The sequence below is a fragment of the Lepidothrix coronata genome, unplaced genomic scaffold (genome assembly GCF_001604755.1).
Source record: "Lepidothrix coronata isolate B3197 unplaced genomic scaffold, Lepidothrix_coronata-1.0 Scaffold122, whole genome shotgun sequence".
In the NCBI taxonomy this organism is placed as follows: Eukaryota; Metazoa; Chordata; class Aves; order Passeriformes; family Pipridae; genus Lepidothrix; species Lepidothrix coronata.
This window is the reverse complement of record NW_016690302.1, coordinates 2,651,413-2,677,655: the sequence shown is the minus strand read 5'-3', so window position 1 is coordinate 2,677,655 and position 26,243 is coordinate 2,651,413. Positions and strand designations below refer to the sequence as shown.

The 26,243-nt window shown below is 50.4% G+C and overlaps 1 protein-coding gene across 2 annotated transcripts; it reads left to right on the top strand.

The window, feature by feature from the left end:
• Window positions 1-22,079, top strand: LOC108502683 (Golgi integral membrane protein 4-like). 2 transcript variants are annotated; one of them, XM_017825838.1, is made up of 14 exons: window positions 1-660; window positions 4,902-4,976; window positions 6,228-6,277; window positions 7,815-7,868; window positions 11,716-11,866; window positions 13,619-13,701; window positions 15,072-15,209; window positions 15,333-15,602; window positions 16,188-16,345; window positions 18,420-18,628; window positions 18,770-18,837; window positions 19,274-19,438; window positions 20,463-20,547; window positions 21,546-21,696. In XM_017825838.1, the coding sequence occupies exons 1-14, from the start codon at window positions 474-476 to the stop codon at window positions 21,560-21,562; spliced, it is 1,710 nt and encodes a 569-aa protein (XP_017681327.1). In that variant the 5' UTR covers window positions 1-473; the 3' UTR covers window positions 21,563-21,696. The 2 variants fall into 2 exon arrangements, with proteins under 2 accessions (XP_017681327.1, XP_017681326.1); XM_017825837.1 differs by having other exon boundaries at window positions 4-660; window positions 20,463-20,534; window positions 21,546-22,079.
• The last annotated feature ends 4,164 nt before the right edge of the window (window positions 22,080-26,243 follow it).

Here is a 26,243-nt window from a genome sequence, read left to right as displayed (position 1 = left end):
GTTATTTTTTCCGGCCGCTGCTCCAGCGGGGGAGGTGGGAAGAGCCAAAGGCGGCGGTACCCCCTTCCCGCCCCCCCGGCCGCTGCAGCACATGGGAAGCAAAAGTTTTCCTCCTCCTCCCGCCGCTCCTCCTGCTTCTCCTGCTCCTGCTCTCTCCCCTCCGCCGGCTGCCCTCGCCCCGCAGCCCCCCCGGGCCGCCCCCCGGTCCCCGCATCCCGAGGATGCTCCCGCGGCCGCTCCGCTCGGACCCCGGCCGGGAGCTGCGGCGCTCCCCGATGGACAGCCGGGAATAGAGCGCGGCTGGACCCTCTCCCGCTGCTCTGAGCGCTGGGAAGGAGGGAAGGCGAGACTCGGATCGCATCTTCCAGAGGGATCTGCGAATTTGCGGAGGAAAGGGGCTGCTGGGCAAATTTAATCAGATGGTTTAGCAGCGCCGGCGAGGCAGCGCCGCATCGCTGTGCTCCGGCCCCACCATGGGCACCGGCATGTGCTCCAGGAGGCAGAAGGGGCTCCTGCAGACCGCCTTCTGCCTGGTCACCGTGGCGTGCCTGGGCTCCGGAGTTTTCCTCTACAACCACTTGCAGCAGAAGGTGCGGAACGCAGAAGCCCTGGCCCAGAAATACAAACAGCAGCAGGAAGCGCTGTCAGCGCAGCTCCAAGGTGAGTGACCTGCCCTGTGTGCGTGTCTGTGTGTGCACACTCTGCCTGAACTTCCCTCGCTCCCCTCGTTACCTGCCGCTGGCTTTGCTGCCCAGCCACAAGCGGGTGCCTCGGGCATGTTCAGCCTTTGGCTTTAAAGAGCTCTAAGGTGTTGTGCCCGTTTCCTTCCTCCCGTGGCTGTCTGGAATTAGAACAGCCGTGAGTCCCCCTCGCTGCTCGCAGCGAGGGGAGCGGAGCGTGTCGGATGGGCGAGTTCAGCTGCGTCACGCCTATTCCATTTCTTTTCCCTCTGGCCGTAAAAATTAAACCTCTGTGAAGCAGCACCAGCGCAGACAGGGCTCGCAGGGGCTGGCTGGGCAGGCTCCGAGATGTGGCTCCTCTCTCTACCCTGTGTCTGTCCGGGAAGTGAAGGGACAGGGAAGGGATCCTTCGGTAAAGTTTGTTGTCACACTGTGCTGCCCATTGCAAGGAAACAAGCCCACCTTCTTCTCCAGAGGCTGATCCGTGACTAGAAGGGTCTTGCCGGCATGCTTGGGGCTGATGGATGCCGCGGCACACAGCTCCCTAAAAAGGGGGGAGAAGGAGGAGGAGGAGTAAGAATTGGCTTTTCTGAGCCCGCTGACCAGCACTGGGCTCCTCTGGCAAGAGCTGCCGGGGACCGGAAGGCGAACACAGTGTGTGTATTCCTCCTCCCCCTTTCTCCCCTCAGTTGTCCTCCTTCCACAAATGCCTAACTGTGGGAAAATGGCACTTTAGCCCACGGGGAGGTGTCGGCAGGGAAGGCTGAGGACACACGTTACTCCATCCCTGAACTCTTACCTCCTCTGTCTAGTCTGTCATCCCAGCCTTAGTGCATCTGCCAGAGCGACGTTTCCAGCAGCTGTCACTAGATTTGAAGTCTCCAGAGGGATTTGCTGAGCTCCCTGTGGAGAGGTTTGGTGGGAATCCACTCTGGGGAGCCAGCAGTTGGGGGTGCAGTGCTGGAGGGCGGGCCGGGTCTGGGTGCCCACAGAATGAATTTTATGTGCACAAAATATTGTTTGCTGTGGTTCCACTCAAGGTCAGGAGAGGCCTTTAACCCTTATTTTTTCGTCTAACAAGTCGTTTTAGATCGCAGTGTTTATGTTGGAGCTCTTCCTCAGGCTTAAATCAAATACAGGGTATCCATCGTGACCTCTGTGGACCCATCCAGTGATACTGTTTCCAGAGCCTGTAGTGCTGAGGAATTCTGCAGATCTGTGACTCCACGTTTATGTCTTTCAGGGTTAAATCTCCTCTGGTGGTTCTGTGTGCAGTGTTGTGATGCAAATGCAACATCCTCCAAGGGCTGCTTGAGCCCAGGGCTGTGTATTTCTGTTTGTAAACAGCCAGAGCAGAGTGTGGTGTGTTCCTCTCCAGGAAACATGCTTTAAAAAAACCAATCAGTCTTGGAAAGGGATCTAATGTGTGTTTTGGTTGTTATTATGGCTTGTTTCCATTCCTTCTATCAGGCAGTCAAGCACCTCATGTGTTGCTCAGTCACAGCCACGATTTCCACCTGCATCCTGGGTTTGGGAGATGCAAAGATCAGCAGGGCAGAAGTTAACCCACATTCCTTTCTGGTGTGTCAGCATCTCATGCTCCTCTTGGAGAGAGGGGCTGGTTCTTCAGAGAATAAGCTGACAGTGGTAGCCTCAGGGAACCCCAGTTTTGGCAACAACAGGCTCAAGCCAACAGCTGAGCCAGGCTTATATTTTTTCCACCCAAATATGCCTGAATGGCAGAGCTGTAGCCTGTTGCTGGGGTTTCTATCCCCCCTCCTATTCCTAAATACAGTTGTTGCCATGGCTACCCTTTTTTATTTTGAGAAGACACTTGCTCGTCCAACAAATTTAACAAAGGCAAGGCTTCTTTTTGGGTTTGGCTGGTGGGAAAATCCTGGTGACTGGCAGAGAGGAGCCAGTTCATGGAAGGTTTGCAGTGCAGGGCTGTCTGGCTCATCTGGCCATGGCTCTGGTGTCTGTGCTCTCCCTGCAGCTCTGTGGTGCTGGGCACAGCAGAGCAGGGAGCTGGGCTCCCTCCCTGCCTTGGGCTCACTTGTTGCATGACTTTATAATTCCCGTGTCTTGGCTTTAGTTCCTGTGTCTGTCTTGTCAGCAAGGCACTGCCAGGAACTTCATTGTTTCAGCACCTCAAATCCTGCGTTCTGGCTCATTTGGCAGCAGGTGACTGTTCCTTAGTGCTGAGTTCTGGCTGAATCCCAGGATTTAGATCCTCACCACCCTCCATTCTCCCTTATAATAGCGAATTGTTAAAGACTTCCTGGCTCCCTGGCCTGCAGAGCTGTACAGTGCCAGGTTGGTTGGATGAGTTGCTATGTTCCACCACGAAGATAAGTATAGAATAGAGAATCACAGAATTATAGAATATCCTGAATTGGAAAGGACCCACAGGGATCATCAAAGTCCAGCTCCTGGCCCTGAGAGCAGAGACACCACTGTGTGCAGTGCTCTCTGCAGAGCTGGACCCCCCTGCTCTGGGCTCTGGACACCTGGAGGAATGGCAGGAGAGATTACAACTTTCTTTTCCAGTCACTGGGGGTCACTTCAGTTTATCTGACTTAGGAAAAAAAAAAAAAAGAAAAAAGGGTCAGGAGAGCCAGATTTTGTGTTCTAAAATTCTGAACAAACAGCCCATGATGTGGAGCTGTTCCTGAAGCCTCCTCTGCTCCAGGATGGAGCATTAGGATCTGTGGCTGTGGGTGTTTGCACGAGCCCATCGCTACAGATGCTTTTCATTGCTGGTATGAGGTTCCCATCACATCAAAGACTTGCCCTCAGGAGGCTCTGCTACATAGGACTGCAAGGAAGTGAGATGCTTCTGGCAGAAACATGAGTGCCCAGAGCTCCCAGATCCTTGGGGAAGTGGCTGATGTTCCCAAGGTGACAATTTCCTTGAACAAGTCGTGAAGGAGCACCCAGGGTGTGCTCAGCTGGGGAAGCCCTCGGGGTGACATCTGAGTAGTCTGTTGGGAAAAGTGTTTCTAAAAATAAAGCTGTCATGAAGGAGACACTTGGACAGCTGCAGTGATGGCTTCAGCAGCAGTGCTCTGCAAGGGAAACCTCCCTCCAGATGGAAACCACGTATTTCTGCTGTAATGGTTTGAAGAATGTGGGAGTCTCCTCGCTCCAGAGGAAAATCTTAAGGCTGTGGCCCAGTCCAAGGGAAGCATCTTCACCATTGGGGTCTGTCTGTGTTGTCTGGGGAGGGTAACAAAGAGAAGGAAGGAGATAAAGTGGCTGGTGACAGTGGGAATTCCTCACCTAGGGCACTGTCCTTCCTGCTCCCTGAGGGAGCACGAAGTGATAGAGGATTTAGGTGAGCTTTGCTGCTCCATTATGGCCCACATGGAGCTGGCAGGCTCTATAGATCCACTTGGAGTGAGAGCACGAGTCTCTTGGGACTCTTGCCTTGACAAGATTTCGCCAAGGAATGGATTAACACTTCTTTTATGCATAAAAACATCACCCCACTTAGTTCATTTTCCTGGAGATTGTGTGTTATGGCACGACTTGCCCCCAAAGGTCTCTGGAGGGATCTTGGCTCTGGGAGCAGGTTTCTTTTATCACCTCTCCCCTCTGACTTGCTGCCCAGTGCTGTTCTGGCCCGGTGTCCATCTGTGCCAGGGGGATGAGGAGCCTGTTCCAGCTCAGGGAGAGCTCTTGGTTTGTATTCAGCCATCAGAGTGCATTAAAATCACCATCCATCAGGAAGCTTCTGTGGTGCTTTGATTTGTCACGTGGCTGCTGCATGAAGCAGCCTCATCCCTGTCCCTCCTCTGCTCCTGGGCACAGTGCAGGGGCTGTTTTGGGTGGGATGGGACAGGGAGCTGCCCGGCTCGCTTTTCCTCACTGGTATGAGGGCCAGTCAGTGGAATGGGAGAAAACGTCTCTCCTGCATGCAGCTCATGACCTGGAAGGCTCTGGCTGCCTTAACCCTGGCTGGGCACTTGGTTCACAAAGACATAGTTTAGCCCTTGGCCACTAAAGCAGCTCTTGGGCATCACAACTTGGGCTCCAAAGCAAAACCTGAGGGCAAATACTCACGGGGTGAGGTCGGTGTGTTGTATCGTGAATATCCATGGTTTCCAGCCCAGCTGTGCCCTCCCTGCTCCAGACAGGAGAGGAAATATGTGGGGGGAAAAAAGCATGTGTGAAGGAAGGTGAGGTTTCTCTCATGCTGTGCCTCTCTCTGCTCCCCAGTGGTGTACGAGCACAGGTCCCGGCTGGAACGGTCCCTGCAGAAGGAGCGAGGGGAGCACAAGAAGACAAAGGAAGGTGAGTCCCTTCAGACAAGCCCCCAGCTGTCCTGGGGGAGAGGTGTGTGCTGTGCCCAAAGCCTTCCCTGCTTCAGGGCCGTGTGTGGCTGTCCCTGAGTGCCCCCAGGTGAGCTCAGCCCTGGTTTGTACCAGGGGAACAGTGAACTCACGTGTTTATTGTCCGTGGGCAGAAGGTGCTGGGAGGGAGGTTCTGTTCTCTCACACTCCCACTCATGTCCTCAGTGCAATCTGTGAGTAACAGTGCCCAGGATGTGCTGTTTGAGCACTTTAAGTGGTGGCTGAACCTGGCACTGGACCATGCTTTTTTTCTTGGAAATATGTCAACTTTCCTCTAGAAGTGATTTGAAGATGCTGAGCTCTACCAGTGCTTAATGATATCAGCATCACTGCCCTCCACAACACATGGACAATGCAGACTGTCAGATCCTTTAGAGCTGATGTACATAAGTAGATATAAGTATGTATGATTTTTTAAGACCATGAAATCCAACAGGAAACAAGAAAGCCAACAGTTTAGCCCTTCAGTGGAGTGCTGTGCTTGGATGTCAAGCCCCTCTGCACCTGATTGTTGCTGGCAGCTTAATAACTTGGCTTTTATCTCCAAAGCTGGTATGTGGAATAGCACCAGTGCTCCTCACTCTGAGGTGCTCTGGTTTTCTGAGGAGGTGCTCTGGTTTTCTGGAAGTGCTGCCACGCAGCATCCAGGCTTGGCTGCATCCCTGAGGGAGAAGCTGCATTTCTGCCACCTCTAATCTATTTGGTGAGCACTGACTGAACAAATATATCCTAATATATGTTATCTAGTCATGGGACCTTCCCATTTTAAGAAGGTGGTGCAGATGAGACCAGAAGATTCATTCCTTTTGGTCTCACAGAAGCTTTGGTTTCTCTTTTCCAAAGTCTTTTCACTTCAGAGCACCCCAGATCCTCTTGCAACCTCAGAGATATCGAACTGTAGTTTGTGTGCTGAAGTAGGAAATCACTGAGGCACTTGAGTGTAGAGTGGGAAAGCAAAGACATTTGGGCCAGTCTAGCTGGGTGGACAGCTCTCATGGAATACACTCCCATCTTTCCAAGGGCATTGAGTGGTCTCCTGGCAGCATCTGCATTCCAGCTTATTGACTTGCAGCCTTTTGCTCAGCAAGGGGCTGATTTCCCCCTTCCCTCCCCCCCCCCTCGCCCCAAAATATAAACCAGATCCTCGTTAAATTCCAGCTCGTTAAATTGCCTTCTCTTCTTCCACTTCCAGATTTTTTAGTGTACAAGTTAGAAGCTCAGGAAGCTCTCAACAAGGAGAAGGTAGGTGAGGTTTGTTCCTCAGGGTGTCTGTGTGATGCTGGTAAATATTTCCTCGGGGTTGGGGGACCAGGGCTGCTGCCTGGGAGGCACAAAGGTGTGTGTGTGTGCACGGTGCAGGGTGAACTTTGGCTGACTCCACTGGGCAAGGCTGCTGGTGGGTGAGGATTTACTTCATCTGAGGGAAAGGCTGCACAGTTCTCGACCTGCTCTCCCCATTCTCCCGTGTGTGACAGCCCAGGAGACGATTCCCAGCTCCTGGTGGGGCAGGGAGCCCTGTGCTGCAGCCTGAAGGGAGAATTGCTGCTACACGGCACAGAAGAGCCCTGGGGAAACTGAATTCAAGGCACACCACGGGGAACACGGAGAAGAAAGACCATGTGGTGTGGGGAAAAGCATATCCATTGTTTTCCGTCTCCAGGGATTGTCAAATGATTTTCACTTGCCTGTGGACTTCTCATTCAGCAGGGAAAAGGACTCTTCAGTAAGGGCTGGGAAGAAATGCATCCCTGGGATACAGTCTGTCACATTCACTTAGGTTATAAGGCTGGGTTTGTTCCTTTCCCAGAGCATCTGCTGATGAGATGCTGGGGAAGGGGAATCGCTTTTAGCCCCTTCATCTGTGGGTCACTGTCAGAAAAACTCAGCCACGAATATCTGAATTTTTTTAATCTGTGCTCATTTGCTGGTGATATTTCATTCCATATTGAGTATTTGTCATATAAATTGAGCTGGGAGTTGTAGTGGGAATCTCTGCACGGGGGTTAGTTTGCACTTCCACGGCGCTGCTTCGTGGATCAGCCACGTTGCTTTAAGGTCCCCAAACGTGGGTCCCAGCGTGTCCTGGGACAAGCTGCAGCCCCCTCAGGTGCCACTGCTGCCCTGGGGACAAAGCCTTTGGGCACAGGGGGTGGTGACTTCCACCCCTGCTGTGAGGGATGTTGGTGCTGTGGTGAAGAGTGGAACCTTGGGGGCACAGAGGAAGAACCCGACCCTTAGCAAGGCATGAGCAGAGCCGCTGAACTGGTCCAGACCCCTCTGTGGGCACTCATAAATCCCTCTCCACTGCTGGTTTGTGCCAGCTGAGCCTAGTCTGGCTGCTGTACCCTAGTTACAGAGCTTGCTTTAGGCTCCCTCAATTGCCTAGTGATCCATTTTTTGTTAAATGGTGCAATTTTGGTGTGTAGGCGACAGGCTCAGCTCTGCTGCTCTCTGCCTCCCCCTCAGCTGCTGCCAGCAGAGCTCAGCCTTCGGGGAGGGGGGTTCACTGTGCACAGCTCCTTCAGCACTGGGCCTGGCCTAGATACAGAGCTGAGGGCTGGGAAAAACTACTCTGAATGGGAATTAAGAGCGCAGTTAATGAGCTGGTGTGAAAAGGTTCTTTTCCAGCCCTGCACGTTCTGCTGGTCCCCGTCCCCACCTGTGTGTGTGAAGTGGCTGGGCAGGTGCTCTGGTGGGTTTTCCTCCCTGCCTCGGGTTTTTCTGGAATCTAATGGCACTGTTGAATCTCTTTTTTTTCTCTTTTTTTTTTTTACCCCAGCAAGACTCCATGAACAGATATGGGGCCCTCAGCTCCCAGCACAAGATCCTGAAGGTAAGGGAGGAGGCTGGGTCATGGACTGACCATCTGCTGCACGTTAAAGGATGCTCCTGGGAAGGAGAGTCCTAGCAGGGACCCAGGGCTTCCTGCAGTCAGTACCAGCAGGGAGGGAGGAGACCACTCTGTGTTGATCTGCATTCCTTCCTGACTGTTCAGGTCCAGGGGAGTTTCCTATTTATTCTGTATCAGATTACAGCTTTCACCTACACCTCCATTCAATGGCAGCCTTTGTGCACTTTATCACACAGGATTCTGCTGTTCAGCCTGCTCCTTTCTGGGTCCCTTAGTGTGAAAATGGGGCTATTCATTGTAGCTTGCCCTTTGGGCTAATACAACATATTCCAGCCCATGTGAGAAGCTCAGAGCAGGGCAGCTTACAGCATTTTGTAGCTTATCACGTGCCCTACCTGGAGCATATCTTGATGTTAAATTTTCCTGTTGTTAGAGCAACACAACCGGGGCTGGCAGTGGTGGGTTTTAAAGGTTTTTAGTTGGAGCTTTGGCAGCGAAATGGTAATTTAATTCTGGGCTGCAGAAGGAGGGCTGGGTTCCAGCAGCCCTTAGCACCGCTGGGTTGTATTTCCTGAGCAGAGCTGGACCTCCAGCTGCCTGGCTTTTGGATTCAAACTTCGGGAAAAGGGAAGTACAGTTCTGTCTCTTGGGTATTATCCAGCACTGTGGACTCTGGGAACGCTTTGCAATAGCAACATTCCTCCTCATAGCAACTGCTAGGGCTGAGCAGAATGCTCTGGTTTGCTGCTCTCGAGGGGACAGGGAGAGCATTTCATCCTGGCTCCCTTGCTCTTGCTTCCTTTTATTGGAGGGGTGGGGGAAAAAAACCCACCCTATTTTTTTTTTTTAAACTACGTTTACAGCTGCTGAAAGACAGACCAGCCCTTGGGGCTGCAGAGTGGGAGATTTCAAACCCCCCCACCCTGAAAAAGCAGCATTTAGCCCAGCTTCTGCTAGTTATGAGCCTGTGAGCAACACTTCTGTTGCTGGAGCCCAGGCTAAAATGCTTCCCACTGGAATTGGCTTCCTCAGGAGGAAGATTGCTGCCAGGATATCGTTCCTTAGGAAGTGGACATGTCACGCTGAACAGAAGCAACTAACTCTGCTAAGCTGCAGGTCCCAAAGGGTTCCATGAAGCCACGGCACATTTGGCTTTGGTGTCCCTGGCCTCTGCTCTTCTCCTGACCTGCACTGGAATCCTCCCTGGCTGATTTACATCTGGAGCTGGCATAGCAGCTCAGAGGTGGAAGGGCCTTGACTCGGTCCAAAAATAGCAGTTGTGATCATTGCCTGTGTTGTCTGGATTCCTGCTGGGGCCAGACTTTGTCTCACAATTCCTTTCTCCCTCTTGAGTGGAGATGAAAGCATTTTGCTCCCATCACTCTGCAGAGTGCATCCTGGCATTCACTGGAGCAGGCAGGCAAGGAGGGGGTGGCTTCAAACAAAGGAATTTTTGACATGAACTTCCTGAAACTGCTGGAACATGAAAACTGGCAATGAGCTGTGCCCTTCCTTTGCTTGTGGGTTAAGGCATCCACTTACTGATTCCACTTTGTACAATGCTGTCCACAAAGCTGCTTTTGAATCCTGGCAGGAATACCTGGGTTTGAGGTTCTGTTCTTTTCTTCTCCCCCTTCACCTGCCCATTCCCCAGAAACCTCAGTGCCACAGCTCTGACACATTTGGGCACTACCTGTTGCCTGAACAACAAAGGGAAGGTGGGATGAGAAAACCTGCTGCCCCGAGTTCCTGCAGCTGAGCTGAAGAACTCCCGATTTTTGGAGGCTGATCTGACCTCTGAGTGATAAGATTTCCCCGTGTTGCAGTGTGAGCACCAGAGAAAAGCCATGACAACGTGGTCTCTGTATTCCCTCAGCCCAGCTGCCTCTGTGCATGATCTGCACAACACTCATGTGCTCTGTCCTGTGGTTTCTGCTTGGCTGAGTAGAACAGCAGAACTGTGAGGGAGAGGAGGGAATGGCATTGCAGCCACGTGGGAAGACAGCAGAGGTTCCTGGGTTCCTCAGGGTACCTGGCCTTGGTGGAACTGCCTGGGTCAGGAATGTTCTGCCCACAGGTAATTAAATTGCTTCTCTGAAAAACAGTTTAGTGTGTTCCAGACTTCCTGCCTGCAAATAACACAAAGGCATCTTTGGATTCCTCCTCAGGTCTGCACACACTGGTCCCACCAGGCTCAGAAAGCAGCTGAGAGGGAGGATGCTCCATGTGCTTAAGGAGGAGGCAGCCTCAGGTGCTGCCTGTGACCTTGGGCAAGGCACTCATCTCCCTCTCCAGCTTCCTGCTGCTGTCAGAGGATGAACATTCCCTCCCTTCTTCCTGCCTGGGAGCAGTCTGGGGACACACATTATGCACATCACCTTCCAGGCAGAATATGGGTTAGGAATTAATTGACCTGAGCTGATGAGGACTTAAAATTCCTTGAATTTCTTAAGAGTTTCTTGTTCAAATCAATCTTCACTTGCTACTGTTGGTGGTTTCTGATGTGTTTAGTATCAAAATGATTTTAAGGAAGCGGTTCCTCTGCAGAGCTTTCTGCCAGGGGCTCTGATGAGAACTGCAAGTGCCTAATGCCTGTGAAAATCAAAGCAGGAATCTTCTGTGCTCTTTATTTCCCCCTTTAGATCTTGTGATCTGATTAACCTGACATCCTTGTGTCTCTTCTTTATCCTGGCTCTGGGACCCCTCTGCACCAACAGCCTTCTCCTCTGCATCACGTGTATTTTTGGAGCAGGGCTATATCTCTTTTAGTGGAGGACAATTGCTTCAGGGGGAATGCCTGGGCCACAGACACTTTGTTTTCCTGGGGATAAATGCAATCATCAATAGCATTTAGAGGTTTGGGGGTTTTAGAAAACAAAAAAAAAAAAAGAGAAAAGATTTATTTTTTTTTCCCAGGAAGGCTGATTGAAATGACTGCCTGGACTCCTGAGGGGGGGGGGTTGGGTTGTGTGGCAGGGCCAGGGTTCACCTGAGAGCCAGTCAATCTGCATACATAATTGGTGTTGACAAACTGAATGTGGAAGGAATCTCTCAGGGTTACCATGGGAACAAAAAAAAAAAAAGAGGAGGTGAATTCTGGTTCAGCGGGTCCAAGCAAAGGGATGTTTCTGCATGTTTTGTTCTTGGGCCCTGCAAGAGGGGAGGGGAGAAGGGAGCAGCTTTTCAGCCCACCTCTATCTGCTGAATTCTTGGCCTGCTTGAAATAGTCTGTGGTCTTGGGAGAGTCTTGTTATCCCAGAATTCGATGCCTGTGAGCCCCATGTTACTGAGGGGAATGGGGGCTCTCTCTGGTCCCTGTCAGAGGATGTGGTGTCCTTGCACAAGCTCTGCCTGCTCCATGGGAACTATTCTTGCAGGTGAAGTCCTTCAGCATGTCTGGGGTTCTGGAAAGGACCTTGGATTTGTGAAGTATTCCACAGGGATTTGGTCTGATGTCAGCAAATGTCACAGCCTGTGTGCTCTCAGAGCAGGGTGTGCAGGGAGGCTGGGAAGGAGCAGGAGTAGTTCCTGTGTCCCAGAGCCTCCACCTCTTCCAGGCAGGAGTGAACCTGCCATAACATTCCACCTCCAGTTTAGTGGCTTCCAAGGAGACCTCCCAAACCGCTCCCCGAGGTGGAGTTTAGCTGGTATTTCACATCCCCCCTGAACCACTGGACACAGGGAATACCTGACTGTGCCTGGGATTTCTGGGAACAAGCATCTCCTGCCTCCCCAGGCAACCTGTTAAACAGGGGCACTCAGGGAGCTCTTGGCAGCAGCTGAATCACTCCTCTCCTTGCGCTGACTCTGTCACTTCTCTCGTACCCAGAACCAGCACGACGATGTCAAGAAGCAGCTGCTTGACCTGCAGGTGCAGCACAACAGCCTGAAGCTGGAACACCGCAAGACACTGGAGAGCCACAGCCAGAAATACGCCCAGCTGCAGCAGGAGAAGGACAGCGAGGTCACCAGCCTGCAGGGTGAGCGTGCTGGGGGAGCACCAGGCTGAAGGGCTGAGCTCAGGGCAGGGCAGAGGTTTCCTCTGCAGGTCCCCAAAAGGGTCTGTGAACACCCCAGGGACGTCCCTGTGTGACAGTGGGCAGCACCTCGGCCCTCCTGGACCTCGGCTGGAGTGTTATCCTGCCCCGGGTGGTGGTGCAGGAACAACCTGCAAATCCTGGCGTTTGAACCTGGGAGCAAATCAAACACACATTCTGCAATTGATATTGTGGGTCTATAAAATGCCTTTAATGGTGCGAGTATCGTAGACAATGTTGATCCCTTTAATTCCCAAAGAGTGGTTTCTATTTAGTCTGCTGTTTAATTACGTGGTGGGGCTTTCAAGGTTTGCATCTGTTCTTACTTGATTAGGTCTGGAAGAGCGAAATCTGATGATGTCTTGTTTGTTTATTTTTTCCTCTGGTCAATAAAGCCCACTGGAGTATCTGATGAGCACTCCTGGGTTAGAAGGAAGGAAACTGAGGATAAATAAGTGAAACCTAAATATTTGATTGTCTCTGTTGCTGAAATCCTCAGCCCCCACTGCTCAGGGCTGCCAGAGTGGAATGGAGGGATTTTTGCTAGATTGGCTCTTTTGGAGGCTGTTTTGAGAGAGTGTCTGTCATGGTCAGAGGTCTTGGCAGCAGCATCTGTGCTTGCTGTCACCTGGCCTGGACCAGCTGCCTGCAAACACAAGGTAACAGGTAAAGCTGGAGTCCCACAGGACACGATTCCATATTTCCTTCTGGCTGCAGGAAAGACAGAGCCTTCTGTTCCCACTTTGATGTCAACCTTCGCTGCAAGGCAGGAGCACAGCACCCAACCTCAGTGGCAGAATGTCCTGTCCCAGGGATGAGCATTACAAAGAAAAGATATGCCACTGTAATCAGAAATATCTCTAATATTGAGCTGAAACCTTGTGTGCAACTCAGCCCACAACAGAGGGTTGAATCCCTTCCCAGTCCATGGTGGCAGGTGCAGCTGTGTTTGCAGAGAAATCCCAGCTCATGATGTTCTGGTGATGATTTAAGAGAGATTCAGGAACCGAAACAGGGCTGACATTTTTGGACACAGTCTTTGTTTCACACTGGAGGGTGCAGGATTATGTCCAAGGCAGTGAAACGTCAGTACACGGCGTGTCTTGTCCCTGATGTCCCTGAAGTACTCAGGAGCGTGCAAAGAGCTTGAAAAAGCTCAACCCCGGGGGGCTGCAGGACACAACGTTATTTAAAATCCCAGGAATAGCCACGCCTGAGGGCAGAGCTGTGCCATGATTTCTGTGAGCGGGTTGTGGGTGTTTTGTTCGTGCCATCAAGAGGCAGCTTCTCTCTGAAGGAGGAGGGAAGCTCCTTATCACATCTTGGGGCTTCAGGAGACCTGAGAGACCTCCCTTGTCGTTTCTTAACCTTCCAGTCACCACAGGCAGGGACAGTGGGTGCTGCTCTTCAGCTGCAACGGGGATGAGAAGTGAGGAAGCAAATATCTTACTCTTGAAGCAAGCACAGGGAGAGCCCGACCCTGAGAGCAGTGGTTAGCAAAGGCTCTGGAGAGAAGGGTGTTCCTTGGAGTGCTGGAAGGAATGATGGATCGGGTTTGTCCGTCTCTGGCTCGTGCTTCGCTGTAATTCCTGGGCTTGGAGAGATCTGTGAGGTGCAGGCTAATTTACAGTGAGAAAGGGAGATACTACACTGGCAAAAATAGCTCTTTCAATCAAATTTCTTCTCCTCCTGCAGATACAGTGTTTAAACTCAGGGAGGAGAGCAAGCTCCTTCGGAAGGCCCACCAGGAGGTTCACTCCCAGCTCCTTAATGCCCAGGTAACACACCGGGGGCTGTCTGTGGGACACTGGGGTCTGCACGCACATCAAATATTCTCTAATTGCTAAATCTTATCAGCTGTGTTCCACTGCTGACAGGTGTTGGTAACGTAGATCCATACAAGTAAAATTTTCCAGCCTGGAGTCTGTCCCAGCAGCTGAAAACCCAGGTAGTGCTGCACAAATCCATGGGGTTCAAGGCAGTGTGAACCAGCATATTCCCAACCCTGGAACGCCTCCACACGTCTCAAGCACTTCCAAATGATGGTGGATTGTCTTTGTTTATGCCTATTAAATCAATTGCAGAGAGAAACAGCGGCGCAGAGGGGCCTTGCCTGGTTTGCTGACCCCCTTAACAGGCTTTGGATGGGCACAAGCTTTGCATCCATCCGGGTTGTTCTGCCTGGGAGCAGCATCCTGCAAGTTCATGTCCCATGAACTGCTCTTGGCTGCCTTCTCCTCATTCCTTTTATGTTAGCTGCGCTGGGTGGTTTTGTCGGGGTTTGTTTTGTTGTTTTAAATGTTAATTTTAAGGTCAGATTTCAGGGGGAGGAACTGAAATCAACAGAGCCTGCTCAGGAATTAATTTCCTGCTAAACTTTCCTTGCTGCTTGGAAGCTTTCCTACTCAGCCCTGTCCCTAATTTGGTCCATTTCCAGGTACCCTGGCAAGCACATGAAAAGCTCTCCCCCCTCACTTTCCTATAAATAACCAGGGTGGAAGTGGGGAGCTTTTCCTGAGTGGCTTTTTCAAGCCCTACTTTTCAGGGTTGGAGCTGAAAGAAATAAGCTTCAGGGGAGAGAGAAAAAGCGTTGCATTTGCTTACCAGTCCAGGAGAATTGATTTTTCATTTGTCTTGCAAAGTAAATTGGATTGTCAAGTTGGATTACGCCAATTATTGCCAGCCCTGCTGAGATGAGCACATCCAGGGAGAAATGCTGCAACTGGAAGGAAATAAGTTGACCTGGAGGTATGTGAGTGTGAGGCACAGGAGGAGAGGGAGGCACAACTAAGACCCAGGGTACAATTCTTGTGCCAAGGCAGGAGTTACAGCAATGGCTCATGCACTGAACAGCATCAGGAAAAGGACCAGTGTCACAGCTCAGCACTTTCCAGGGTAAAAGTGTCCAATAAGATGCAAGACTGGCAAAGGGGAAATACAGAATATCCATGAAATCTGGAGGGAAAGCTGAAAACAAGCTTGTCATTTATGGTTGTGTGTTTTCTCCAGCCTTTCCTATGTATAAAACACATCTCTTTAGAGTCCATCTGTGCCAGACAAACGGCCACAAAGGGTGGCTGCTCCCAGCAAGGAGGTGCTTAACCCTGTTACTGTGGGAGGTTTCTCCGTGTCCTTCTCACCCCCTCAGGCCCAGATGGAAGAGTTCAGGCAGCTCAAGGAAGCGCTACAGAAGATGCCAGGCTTCAGAGGAGGAGGAGGAGGAGCTGGGAAGGGGCAGCAGCCCGTGGTGCCAGCCCACAGCCAGCTGCAGCTGGGGAGGCAGAAGGTGTGGTATTCCCAGGAAAACCCTGGTAGGAGCGTTCTGCAGGGCTCCTGTGGGTTTCCAGCAGGGGGAACAAGCCCAGCTCCCTCCAGCTCAGAGTTTGCCATTGTCCTTTCTTCCTTGCAGGGTTTTCCAGTCAATCCAGAGAACGGGGTCCCTCTGGCATCCCCAGTCTCCGGGTTCCAGAGGCCGGCGGAAGTCCCGATGCTGCAGGGACAGAACTCCTACAGCAAGGACGGCCCGAGGCCACAGCCAAACGTGCCCTTAACCCACCCCACTCCACCCCAGGATGCCAACTCGCTGCCAGAGGCTGTGCCAGCCTGGCCAGCGCGCCGTGGGGACGGGCACGTGGTGAGGTTCACCCGGACCATGAACAGCCTCCCAAACGGGAACCCCGTACGTACCCGGGGCTTTGCTTGGGAAGCTCAGGACTCAGATAGCTGCAGTGCTCTGTGTGTGTGTGAATCTCACAGCCCTGGGGTGCTTTCAGACTCCTGTGCACTTGTGGTTTCGCCACCAGGTTCAGGGGAGTGGGATGAGGTTCTTCTGCCAGAGCTGCAAAGAGTGAATCATAAAATCAGGGCCCCACCCGCCCCCTGGGCTGATTGAGAGTGAGTTCTGGACAGTAAATATCTAAAAACAGACAATAAATTGCAGTGTGGCTAGACTATAATTACAGTAACTATTACAAGGATGTGGGGTGGGGGGGTTGGAGGTGGTTTTGTTCCTCTTTCCTTGGAGATTCACCTACCTGAGACAGGCCTGGCTCAAACCGGACCTAAATTATTTCCTTTTGTCTTGGAAGGAGAAGGGCCTGTTCTACTGCAGGCTGGACAGGGCTGTAGGTTTGTTCTGGAGCACTTCTGAATCTTTGTTCTCTGATAAGGGATTTTCTGGCCCATAAACCTGCCCAAATGCAAGATCTGGGGGTATGTGGTAAGATTAGGCTCTCGTGCACATCCCAAGTTGTCTCCTCTCCAGGACGTGAAGATGGTGATGCGCATCCAGGTGAGGAGCCACGAGGAAAGCCAGGCTCCTGGGCTGGCCCTGCCTGGTCCCAGGCAACCCTCTGCAGCAGGAAAACCTCCAGTTCCAGACAACCACCTCTCCCCAGGGAACAGACAGGGGCAAATGCAAAGGTTGGTGGCACACAACTCCCTTCTGCTCTCAAAGTTTAAGCTGAAGGTTCCAAACAGGGGCACCCCTGGTCTCTCTCTACTCGTGTTTATTGTGGGTCTACCTGGAAGGTGGTTGAAGAAACAACCTTTCCTTGGGGTGTTTCTGGTGTTGTCTGGTCAGGATCCTGTTGTACTGGATGCTGTAAGGCACTGGGGAGACTGTTCACTGTCTCAGCAGCACTTGCAGGAGACTGGTTTGTTTTGCAAAAGGAAAAAAATGTCTCTCTGCAGCTGCAATTCATCAAAGTCTGGCCATAATCCAAAAAGGGACTCTGAAAATAGTGCTTCCTCCCTTAACTTATTTATCTCCTGTCTGTGTCCAGGTCCTATCTGTTCAGCTTACTGGAGCAAACAGGATTTCATGTCTGTTTTATCTGTAGAGGAAGCTTCTGGATTTCATTCTAGATTCAGCCTGACCCCTTCTGCTCTTCTATTTTTTGTTTGTTCACTTAACCTATAACCTTCCCAGGGCAGGGATTGTGCTTTTCTTCCTCCTTCAAATGGCAATGTCCTCCCCAGGCTGCTGTGACAGGCACAGGAGTTGTGCCCAGGGGATGTTCTGCTCATTCAGGGAGGGACTTGTGTGGGTGTCACTGAGGGTGAGGTGGTGGTGGCACAATGGCCTTTTTTCAGCCATGCAGAGCCCAGCCAGGTTATCATCACTCTGTGAGACTGAAAATGCAAACACTGACGTGTTTGGCAAGTGCTTTTTCGGTGAGGACAGAGGTCCTGGCATGTTTGGTGTGCTTTGCTTTTCCTGGATCTATCATCAAGGAATTAAGGAGCAGCTGGAGGCTGTTGTTTGCACTGTGGGAGATCTGTGATAAGGAGCACATAACCCAACCTTGTCCATGCCAAGAGCAATAAGGGACCTCAGGACAGCACAAAGAGCCCATGGATCCAAGGCCAGGAACTGCTGCCTTGGGTGGCTGAGGTTCCACGTGAGCCTTTGAGGGGCAGTTTGCATTTGATGGTTTTATAAGGGGGGGAATCTGAGCTGAGGGCTGGGTCAGGATTTTACTTACTGAAAGTTTTGTGTGCTGGCTTAAAAAGCTGCTAAAGCCAAGGCCACTTGTCCTTTCTCAGCTTTTAAACACAGAAATATCCTTAAGCAGACTTTTAAATCTCATGCAGAGGACAGGCTAAACCGAGCAGTCGTTCTGCTTGGGACTGCTGTAACTCACCCAGGTTAAAAGGGTTTGCTCAGTCATGTTTCAGAGTCCCTATTACTGGGACTTCATCCCTTCCTCTACCCTTCCTTGCTTCTGAAGCTGTCCCTGAGGAAGGATATTTGGATATTTGGTAAGAAATCATTCCTTCTGAGACAGCCCTGCCTCCTGGGCTTTCCCAGGGGTTCACTCAAATTAATATGAAGATATTCCAGTTTTTTGCTTTGACCTCAAACTGCTTTCCTTGCAGTGGAAACGGAACATTTTCACTATTTGGGTTTGCACAGGGGCAGATGCATCCTATGCAAGAGTTTTATAAACAGGTGCTGGTTAAAATATCCATCCCAGTTGCAAAGCTTTGTATTGCAGTTTTCCTTTTTATTTTGAAAGGGTTTTTTTTTTTCTCCTCGTAGCCAAAATTCTACAGTTTTACTTCAGCAGCGTCTTCATTTTCAATTAAGCTGGAACAATAAAGACCACTTATGGTTTTGATATTTTCTAAACCCTCAGATTTGTTTATTTGGGTATGTGTGAGGCATGAGTAAGAATCTGTTTAGAACTGGAGTTCGTTGCCATGTAGATGTTATTGTATCATATGAATAATAGTAAGAGAGCTCACAATAAATTGTGTTTATAAAGCATAACTGCTTTTGTGCTATGTGGCATATTAAATGTTCTCTTTCAAGCAGATATCACAGCAATTAATGCAATCTGCCAGTTTTGTCAAAAGGTTAAATTAGGACAAAATTCTGCGTGTGTTGGAGTGGGTTTTTTTTCTCTGCTTGCCATTGTGAAATAGCTTTATGAAATATCTCCTGGTGCACTGAGGCAGGGGGTTCATGCTTTGTTCCATACCCTCGTTGCAGCTGGAAAGACATAGTGAACAAGGTGAATGCCCAGATGGACGAAGAACAAGCACGTGGTTACCCAAAGAACCTCCAGTTTGACCCCCAGCCTGGGCAGGAGGTGCAGAGGGGCAGCTCCCAGGCCCCCAGCCAGGGGAGAGGGGAAGAGCATCACAGAGCTGAGCAGGGAGGAGAGAAGGAGAGGATGGATGAGGAAGAACTGGAAATGGGTATGGTTTCCCTCATGGCATTGGAGGAGCATTTCTCTGCAAACACAGAGCGTTGGCTGCCTCAAATCCCTGCTTGGCACAAAGTTAAGACACTGGTGACACTGAGTCTGAGGCACCACTGACTGTGCCTGTTCCTTGCAGATGCAGGAGTGATTGAGAGGGAGGAGAACTTGCACCCTCAGAAAGAGACTGTTGTCCAGGAGCCAATGGTAAGAAATGGCAGAATGATAAAATCACAGGGTGCTTTGGGTTGGAAGGGACCTTAAAAGATCATCTTATTCCAACTCTCTGCCGTGGGCAGGGACACCTTCCAGTAGACCAGGTTGCTCAGGGCCCCATCCCACCTGGCCTTGGAAAGTAGTGGGGCCACTTGTCATCTGGATGCAATTCCAGCTTGGAATGAGAGTCCAATAAGTCAATAATTACCCAGAAGTTTCTATAACGTGGAACTCCAAACACCCAGGATCTGGAGGGATTCAGAGGGATAACAAACGCTGGGGTTTTTGTTTTTACAAACACTACCTGGCTTGGGGAGGCATGACTAAGTGCTGCAAGCCAGCACTCTGCTTGCTGGGAAGGCATCAAGCCTTCTGCCTCCTGAGGAGACATCCTGCCAGGTACTCACAGGAGGCTTTTCTTGTCCAGATGCCAGATGATGCTGCAGATCCTGCCCAGGATCCCAATAACCAAGGCGAGGATGAGTTTGAGGAAGCTGAGCTGGAGAGACCCGACTTCGAAGAGAAGGTGGGAGGTTTGGAGAAGTTCAAGGAGCCCAGTGTGAAAGAAGAGTCAAAGGAGAAGCCACTGAAGGTGACTGACATGAGGGCAACCAGCAGGGATGGGGGGGACCCCCAGCTGTGGATGGGGGGAGGCAGAGGGCTTAAGGACTCGAAGGAAAACATTCCTGGATGGATCCATAATCCCACTGCCAAGATGTGGCAGGCAGGAGAAACCTCTTTCTGAGTGAGAACTGGCAGGTTGGTCAGTCCCAGAGCTTGTTCTGGCTCTGTCCTCTCTGCTTGTTGAAGTCACCCCTGGCATTTGCAACACCTGCATGGCTGGAGAGACGTGGAATAGGGGATGGCTCACTCACAGCTGCTCCTGCACGGGGGCTGTGGCTTTTCATGCACTCGAGACCAAAGCCAGAGACAATAATTTGAGTCTCTGCTTTTCTGGTCGATGCAGCCCTGCCTGTTTCAGGCTCCTGGCAGCAGTGACAACACAAGGGAGCTCTGCCTCCTTGTTTGCCTCCTTGCAGATGGAATCCATTTACTTCCCAAAGTGTTTCTCGCTGCCCGAAGCCAGACTCGGCTTGTTTTGACAAGCAGCTGAGTGTTGCTTGTTTTAAAAAGGAGTGTTTTATCTGTCAGGCTTTAAAATCATGACTAATAGTGAGATTAAGGAAAAAAAAAAAGACCTCCAGGCCAATGAAATCAAACAAGAGAGAGATGCTGGCACTGAGAGAGTAACACCTCCTTGAGATTAGTGCAAATGTGGAAAGAATTAGTGACATCAATACCTGGCTCTCAGATGGGGCTGTGCTGTGTTCCCTAAATAACTCACAGATTCCCTGCAGTCCTGGGACTTGAGGCAACAGCCCTGGGACCCTCCTGCTGCAGGAGAAACCTCTCTCCACAGTGGAAGGAGCTGGGAAGAGAGATTGGATGGAGGAAGCACGTGGAGTTTGTGTTGCCTGACTGTCTCTTTGCTCCCCCTGATTCCTGGTGCAGCTCAGTCTTCCAGACCTGGGGCTCCAATGCCAGAGAGCTGTGTCCCTGGCAGGGAATGGGAGCAGGCTGGGGCACTCTCAACAGTGTCTGACTGTATTTTGCAGGATGCTGGCAGACCTGCCAAGCCCAGGGAAGACCCAATGGATGACTATCAAGAAGATCAGGAGCAAGAAATTGTACGACCCCAAGGTTCTCCCCCTTTCCCTCTCTGGTGTGGTTGTTACCTGGGAATGTTGGGAGCCAGGAGCTGGGGAGGACTCAGCTTTTAGGGAGCCAGATGTGAGCACTGGCTTCAGGTTTGCCTCTGCCTGCCCAGTGAGGTGGATCTCCAGAACAACCCTGGGGCCCACCTACCTCTGCTCCTTTTTTCAGGGGTTCAGAGTACCCTTTATGTTCTGTCTCCCCTCCTCATTTCCATCTGCATCCATCTGCAACAGCTGGGCTGTGGGATGCTTCCCAAACAGGAGCTGGGGGGAATTACAGGCTGTGCCAGTGCTACTGGGCAAGATCCCTGTGTTTCTCCAAGCATGAGCTGGAGAGGATCACCCAGAAGGCTTCTGGCTCGCGTAGAGAGAAATGAGGGATCCTCTTCCAGTCTCATTCATCCTCTCCTTGCCCTCTGTGAATGGTTGCTGTGGGATTTTTTCCTGCAGTTTCAACATGATTGCTGAGGAATTGAGGGCTTGGGCTGCCTGCTGGGAATGAAGGGAGTGGGGAAATGAGGGGTGGGCAGAGCAGAGTTGGTGTCAGGAGGTTTCCTTTTCCTGTGTGTATCCAGGCCTCTTGTGGGCTCTACACTGGATAGTTGGACCTAACAGTGTCCCTGGAGGCTGTGCTGGCTGCTGCCTATCACGGGTGGGATTTGGGACACAGTTTTCCATGTGGTGGATGTAGAGTATTATCTTCTACAGTGGCAGCAGGCTGAGATGTTAAAGTTGCATTGGAATTCCAGGACATTAAATGTGCTTAAAACAAACAGGCTGATCATGGCAACACCTCTGTCTTGGCTAAGTGACTTGCCAATCACACCTGGCAGAGGCGGACTCTTCCCTGTTTTCCCAAGTTTCCGAGCTGGGCTGGTATGGTAGCACAGCTGTACTGGGAAGCAGCACAGTGTGCTGCCAGTGGGGGTCTCCTTTTCCAAGCCTTGCTGATTCTTCCCTCCTGGCTGTTCCCTCTGCACCCAGGAGGATCATGGAGGTGAGGTGGATGACAACGATGACCTGGAGCTTGTCCAAGAGCGGAAGGACCGTGTGGACCTGCAGGGAGCTGGTGGCAAGAAGGACGACTACTACTGAGAGACGCTGAAGGAAAACGGGATACTCTCGGAATGAGGGGACGGGAACTCCTCCTGGGAACTGGCTCCTGTATTAAACACTGCCCAGAACAAAGGCAGGAGGAGGTAACTCTTGCAGGCCCTGAGCAGGGGCCTTGCAGACGTGCATTACATCTCTGTGTGGGGGCCGTTGGCTCGACGGTCGATGGCATGGAAGTGCTCCCAGACTGTAGGAACGATTTTATCCTGCTGCTTTTCTTAGAAGCACTTTTTGATTTACTGTGTTCTTCACCTTCTTGTTTTCCATATCCCCTCCACAGCTGGAGAGGGGTTTTTTTGTTGGTTTTTGGGGGTATTTTACCCCCTGGGCAGCAGAGGGGTGCCTGAACCGGTCCCTGGACTTACTCGACTGATTGCTAATACAAAGGAATCTCTCTTCATAAAACATTTTGCTTAGTGGTGTTTCTTTATACAGCCTTTTTGCTCCCCTCAGAGTAAGGTGGGAAGGGAGTCAGAGGAAATTATCCTGCTCTTTGTGTGGGCAGTGCAGGGATGATAACCAACCCTGAGCTCCCACAGACGTGATTGTGTGCCAGCAGTGTGTGTGCCTGTGTGTGTGTGTGAACAGCTGGATCCTCTTCCTGGTGCAGAGACCTCCCAGTGACTCAGAGGAGAACCCTGTGGAGTTCTCCTTTCCTTGGATTTGAGCCATGACTGTCCTGCTGGGCTTGGAGCCTCCCCATCTAATGCTGTGCATCTTGGCCTGGTAGAGCTGCTGCTCCCTGGGTTCCTGGAGATGTGGGCTGGCCTGCACTGACAGGCTCTTCTGTGATGGTGCCAGGGACTGCCATGCAAAGAAAACGGGAAAGAAGGAATATTTGCAGCCCAACTAATGCAATTCCATCCTGTTCAGCTCATTTCCAGCCTCCCAACAGGGAGCTAAGATCAATTTTGCATCTTCTGGATGGGTTTTAATCAGCAAGTTGGGTATTTCTAGTGTTCTGTTGATGCAGTAGATTGAAGCCTGTGGTGCTTTACTTGATCTCCAAAAGACATCTTCCCTGACCTCAGGTGGAAAGAAGGAATGAGTCAGCTGGAGTCCCTGGGATTTAAGGAGGCAGCTGAAAGGAGAGTGGGCTTAATCATGATATCTCAAAGCCCAGGACCTGTTTTAGTCATCCTACCAGGGCAGAGCTGTCACATTCCCTGCCTTGTCTAAGAACCATGTGTCTGAGCTGTCTCCTGCTTCCTCATCCCCACTCGGAAGCCCTGGACCCTGGGACATCACTCACCAAACGAATGGTTTGAATGTGGTCACCTGGTAAAAGATCAGAGGAGAGATCTTTGTTCTCCATTTGGATTAGTTAAGCTTTTTTTAATCCCTTGTTTGGGGCATATTTGGTAAGCACTTTTAGACACTTGGGAAAACAGTATTTATTTCCCAATAAGCTCAGTCTTTTTCATTCTGACAGTATTGATTTTTTTTTTCTTCCACTGGTTGTAACAGAGCTTGAAATTTGCACTTCATAGGTCTTTTTGGTTCTTCAATTTTTATTCTGCTTGTGTTTCCTAACAGCATGATCAGCTGTGCAAGTCCAGCTCTGGGGTAGAGTGGAGTGGTCAGAATAAGCAAAGGTGCCAGAGGCAGAAGAGCAGTCAGTGGCAGCTCCAGGGAGTCTAGGAAATGATCTATTAGGCAAGTGCCCACTGAGCCCACTGAGGAGCTCACTGCAAAGCTACAGGGGCGTTAAAGGCATCCAAAATGCCTTGAAATGGTTAATGCTGCCTTGGTTCTTTCTGTGCCAGCCCTGCTGTATGATGCAACACTGCTGGGCCCCGTGCCTGCTATAAATAGCACATTCAGAACAGATTAGCTGGACTTGCAGTTACTGGTTCAGAGCATCCTGACCAGAAATACCTCCAGTTCTCAGCTGGGCTGCCAAGATGTCATTGTTTCACAGCTCAGTGCAGGATCCATGACCACACGGACCGTGGCCTGGGTGCCAAACCTTCGTGCCCAGGCTGCCCCAGCGAGGTATTTAGTGCAGCCCTGTGCCCGCTGCAGCTCATTCCCTCCTCTCACGTGCTCCCCGTGGCCTGTGACTGTCAGAGCACGTAAGTTCAGCCTCTGCTGGAAGTGAATCAAGCACTGGAAATAGAAGCCCGGTGGGGGAGAGGCTGCACGCTGATTCAGACTGCAGGAGCTCTCTGGATTAGGAGGCAGATTCTCTGCGTTTGCATGTCTAGGATGAGTAATCCTCGAAGTTATGACTTGGAGGGAACTGCAGCAGCTCAGGCCTGAATGTAAAGCTCCCTGCTAGGAGGATGCTTTAGCAACCATATGTCATATGCTGCCCTTAGCTGAGAGCTGAGCATCTCTGCTCTGGAGATTGTCTGCCCTGGCCATATCCAAGACTAAAATTAGCAAGAGCGTTGCATAAATTGTGAGCTGTGGCTGGTTGGTGCTTCCTTGCCTGGCCTACAGCAAGTTGCCCCCATTTTCATACCAGTTCACTGTTTCTTCTAACAGGAGACAATAAACCCAGCGAAGGAGAACCAGAAAAGCTGAAACCCCGTGGTGCTGGGTCTGTCAAAGCTGAGTCTGGCCTACAAAGCAAGCTGGGATGCTGCTGGTTTGGACATGCTTCTGGGGGTTCACTGCTTACAGCAAATCCTGGTGTTTTGCCTGAGCAGTGAACTCTTGAAGTGATGACATGAGAAGTCCAGGCTGAGTTTTATTTAGGGCACAGAAGAAGGGCTTGGGAAACAGCTGGGTTACTAAGAGAGCAAACAATGAGACAAAAGGTTCATATGAAGCCAGCACAGGCAGACTGACCAAGCCAAAGCATGTGGGTTTGCTTGGCTCCTGCATAGATAATTGTTTTATGCTCAGAGCACAGTGCAGGGCCGAAGGACACGGGGCAGAAGGGGCAGTTAACCTGTAGCACTGGTACAAATTTTTTGATGGGTTCAGGGTTTCCAGTGCTGTGCCAGCTATTTTCCTTCCCTGTACCACATGCCAGACTGTTGGATCTCTCACCACAACTCAAAGTGAATTGCAAAGCACCCTCATAAGCCCCCTCAGAGGCCGGTGCCAGGTCCCTTCCCTGGTCATGGAAATGGTAACAGCTCTGGAGGGCGATCTGCTCTCCACAGTAGTCAGGAGAAATGCACAAAGTTGAAGGAGGCAAAACTTGCTCGGTCTGGCTCCAGCCGTTTCCTGAACACCCTCACATTTCTCTGGAAGGGCTTTCAGATCCTCAGTTTTGCATCCAGCTGGGATTCCACAGGTAAGTTTGCCTCAGCCACCAAGAAGTGCCTTCAGCAGCACAGCACCTCCTATTGCTCTGATAACAGTGTTTTCCAAGGAGAGCAGCCATAACTACAACTTCAGCATCCTTTTCTGTGCTGATCCTATTTTTTGATTGATAGCTCTTGGTATTAAAAGAGATTTCTAACAACTTTTTAAAGGCTAGCAGGCACCCCCATTAAATTTGGATAAAAACTAGATGTGGAAGTAACTTATAATACTTGGTATTGTTAAATTAAAGAGTTCATTAAGAGTTCATTTTAAAAGACCAGTCTTTCTGACAGGAAAGGGGGTCCTGATGTCCAGATCCTTGAGTTACCTTGTTGTTCAGTGCATCAGAAAATGAAACTATTTAAACAAGTTCCACATTGCTACAAATAACACTTCTTGTGCAAAGTAACACCTTCCATGAAGTGCAAGGTGTGTGATTGGGGTCTGTTTTTTTGTTTAGGCTGTGAAATAAAAATAGGCTTTGGAACATTGTTTTTGTTATATTTTTGACTTATGTAAGATAATAAACACTTCAAGAGAAAATTTACACAGTTAATCTGCAGATCTCGTGTTTCCAAACAGGTAACACAGTGAAGAGCTACAGCAATGTGTTTAGGTACATTTCTGAGAGTTTTAACCAAGCAGTATGATAATTATTCTGTTTTACAAGTTAAATATAGACAAATGCTTACATTTTGCTATACAGTCTAGAACAGGACCCTATGTAAAACCTGATCCAAAATACAAACAAAAAGAAATGCCACTTTTTTCCCCTGCAACCTGGAAAAGACAGGACTTAAAGGAACTTTTACCAATTTAACTGTTGAAAGGCTCTTCCAACACTGCTTAAACCTGTATTTTTTATCAGTGTTTCATTAGAATGCTTTGGTTTCCATATTTAGACAAGCCTATACGCTCGTGTACATCACTCAAGGTCGTTCTGAGAGCATTAATTACGGTGTAATGCTGGGATGGAGCACTGCTGTCTCCTGCTGTGCTGCACAATCAGCTTGCTGGCTCCAGATCCAAGGGATGGATTGGGTTTGGTCCTGCTGCAGAGAGAGGAAATGGCATTTGGCAGAAGACAGGAGGAAGAGGAGTATCCTTTTTCCTTCGCTCTCCCATTGTGCACTAAGAACCCAGAGCGTTATCACTGCTCTCAGCTGATGTCCTGAGGTGTCTTTCTCTCTGTATGACATCCGTGCCGAGTTTATTTAAATTTCCAGTGCCAAGAGGTTAAAGCAGCCTGGATTAGAAGGTATAACCATAAAAAAAAAAAAAAAAAAAAAAAAAAAAAAAAAAAAAAAA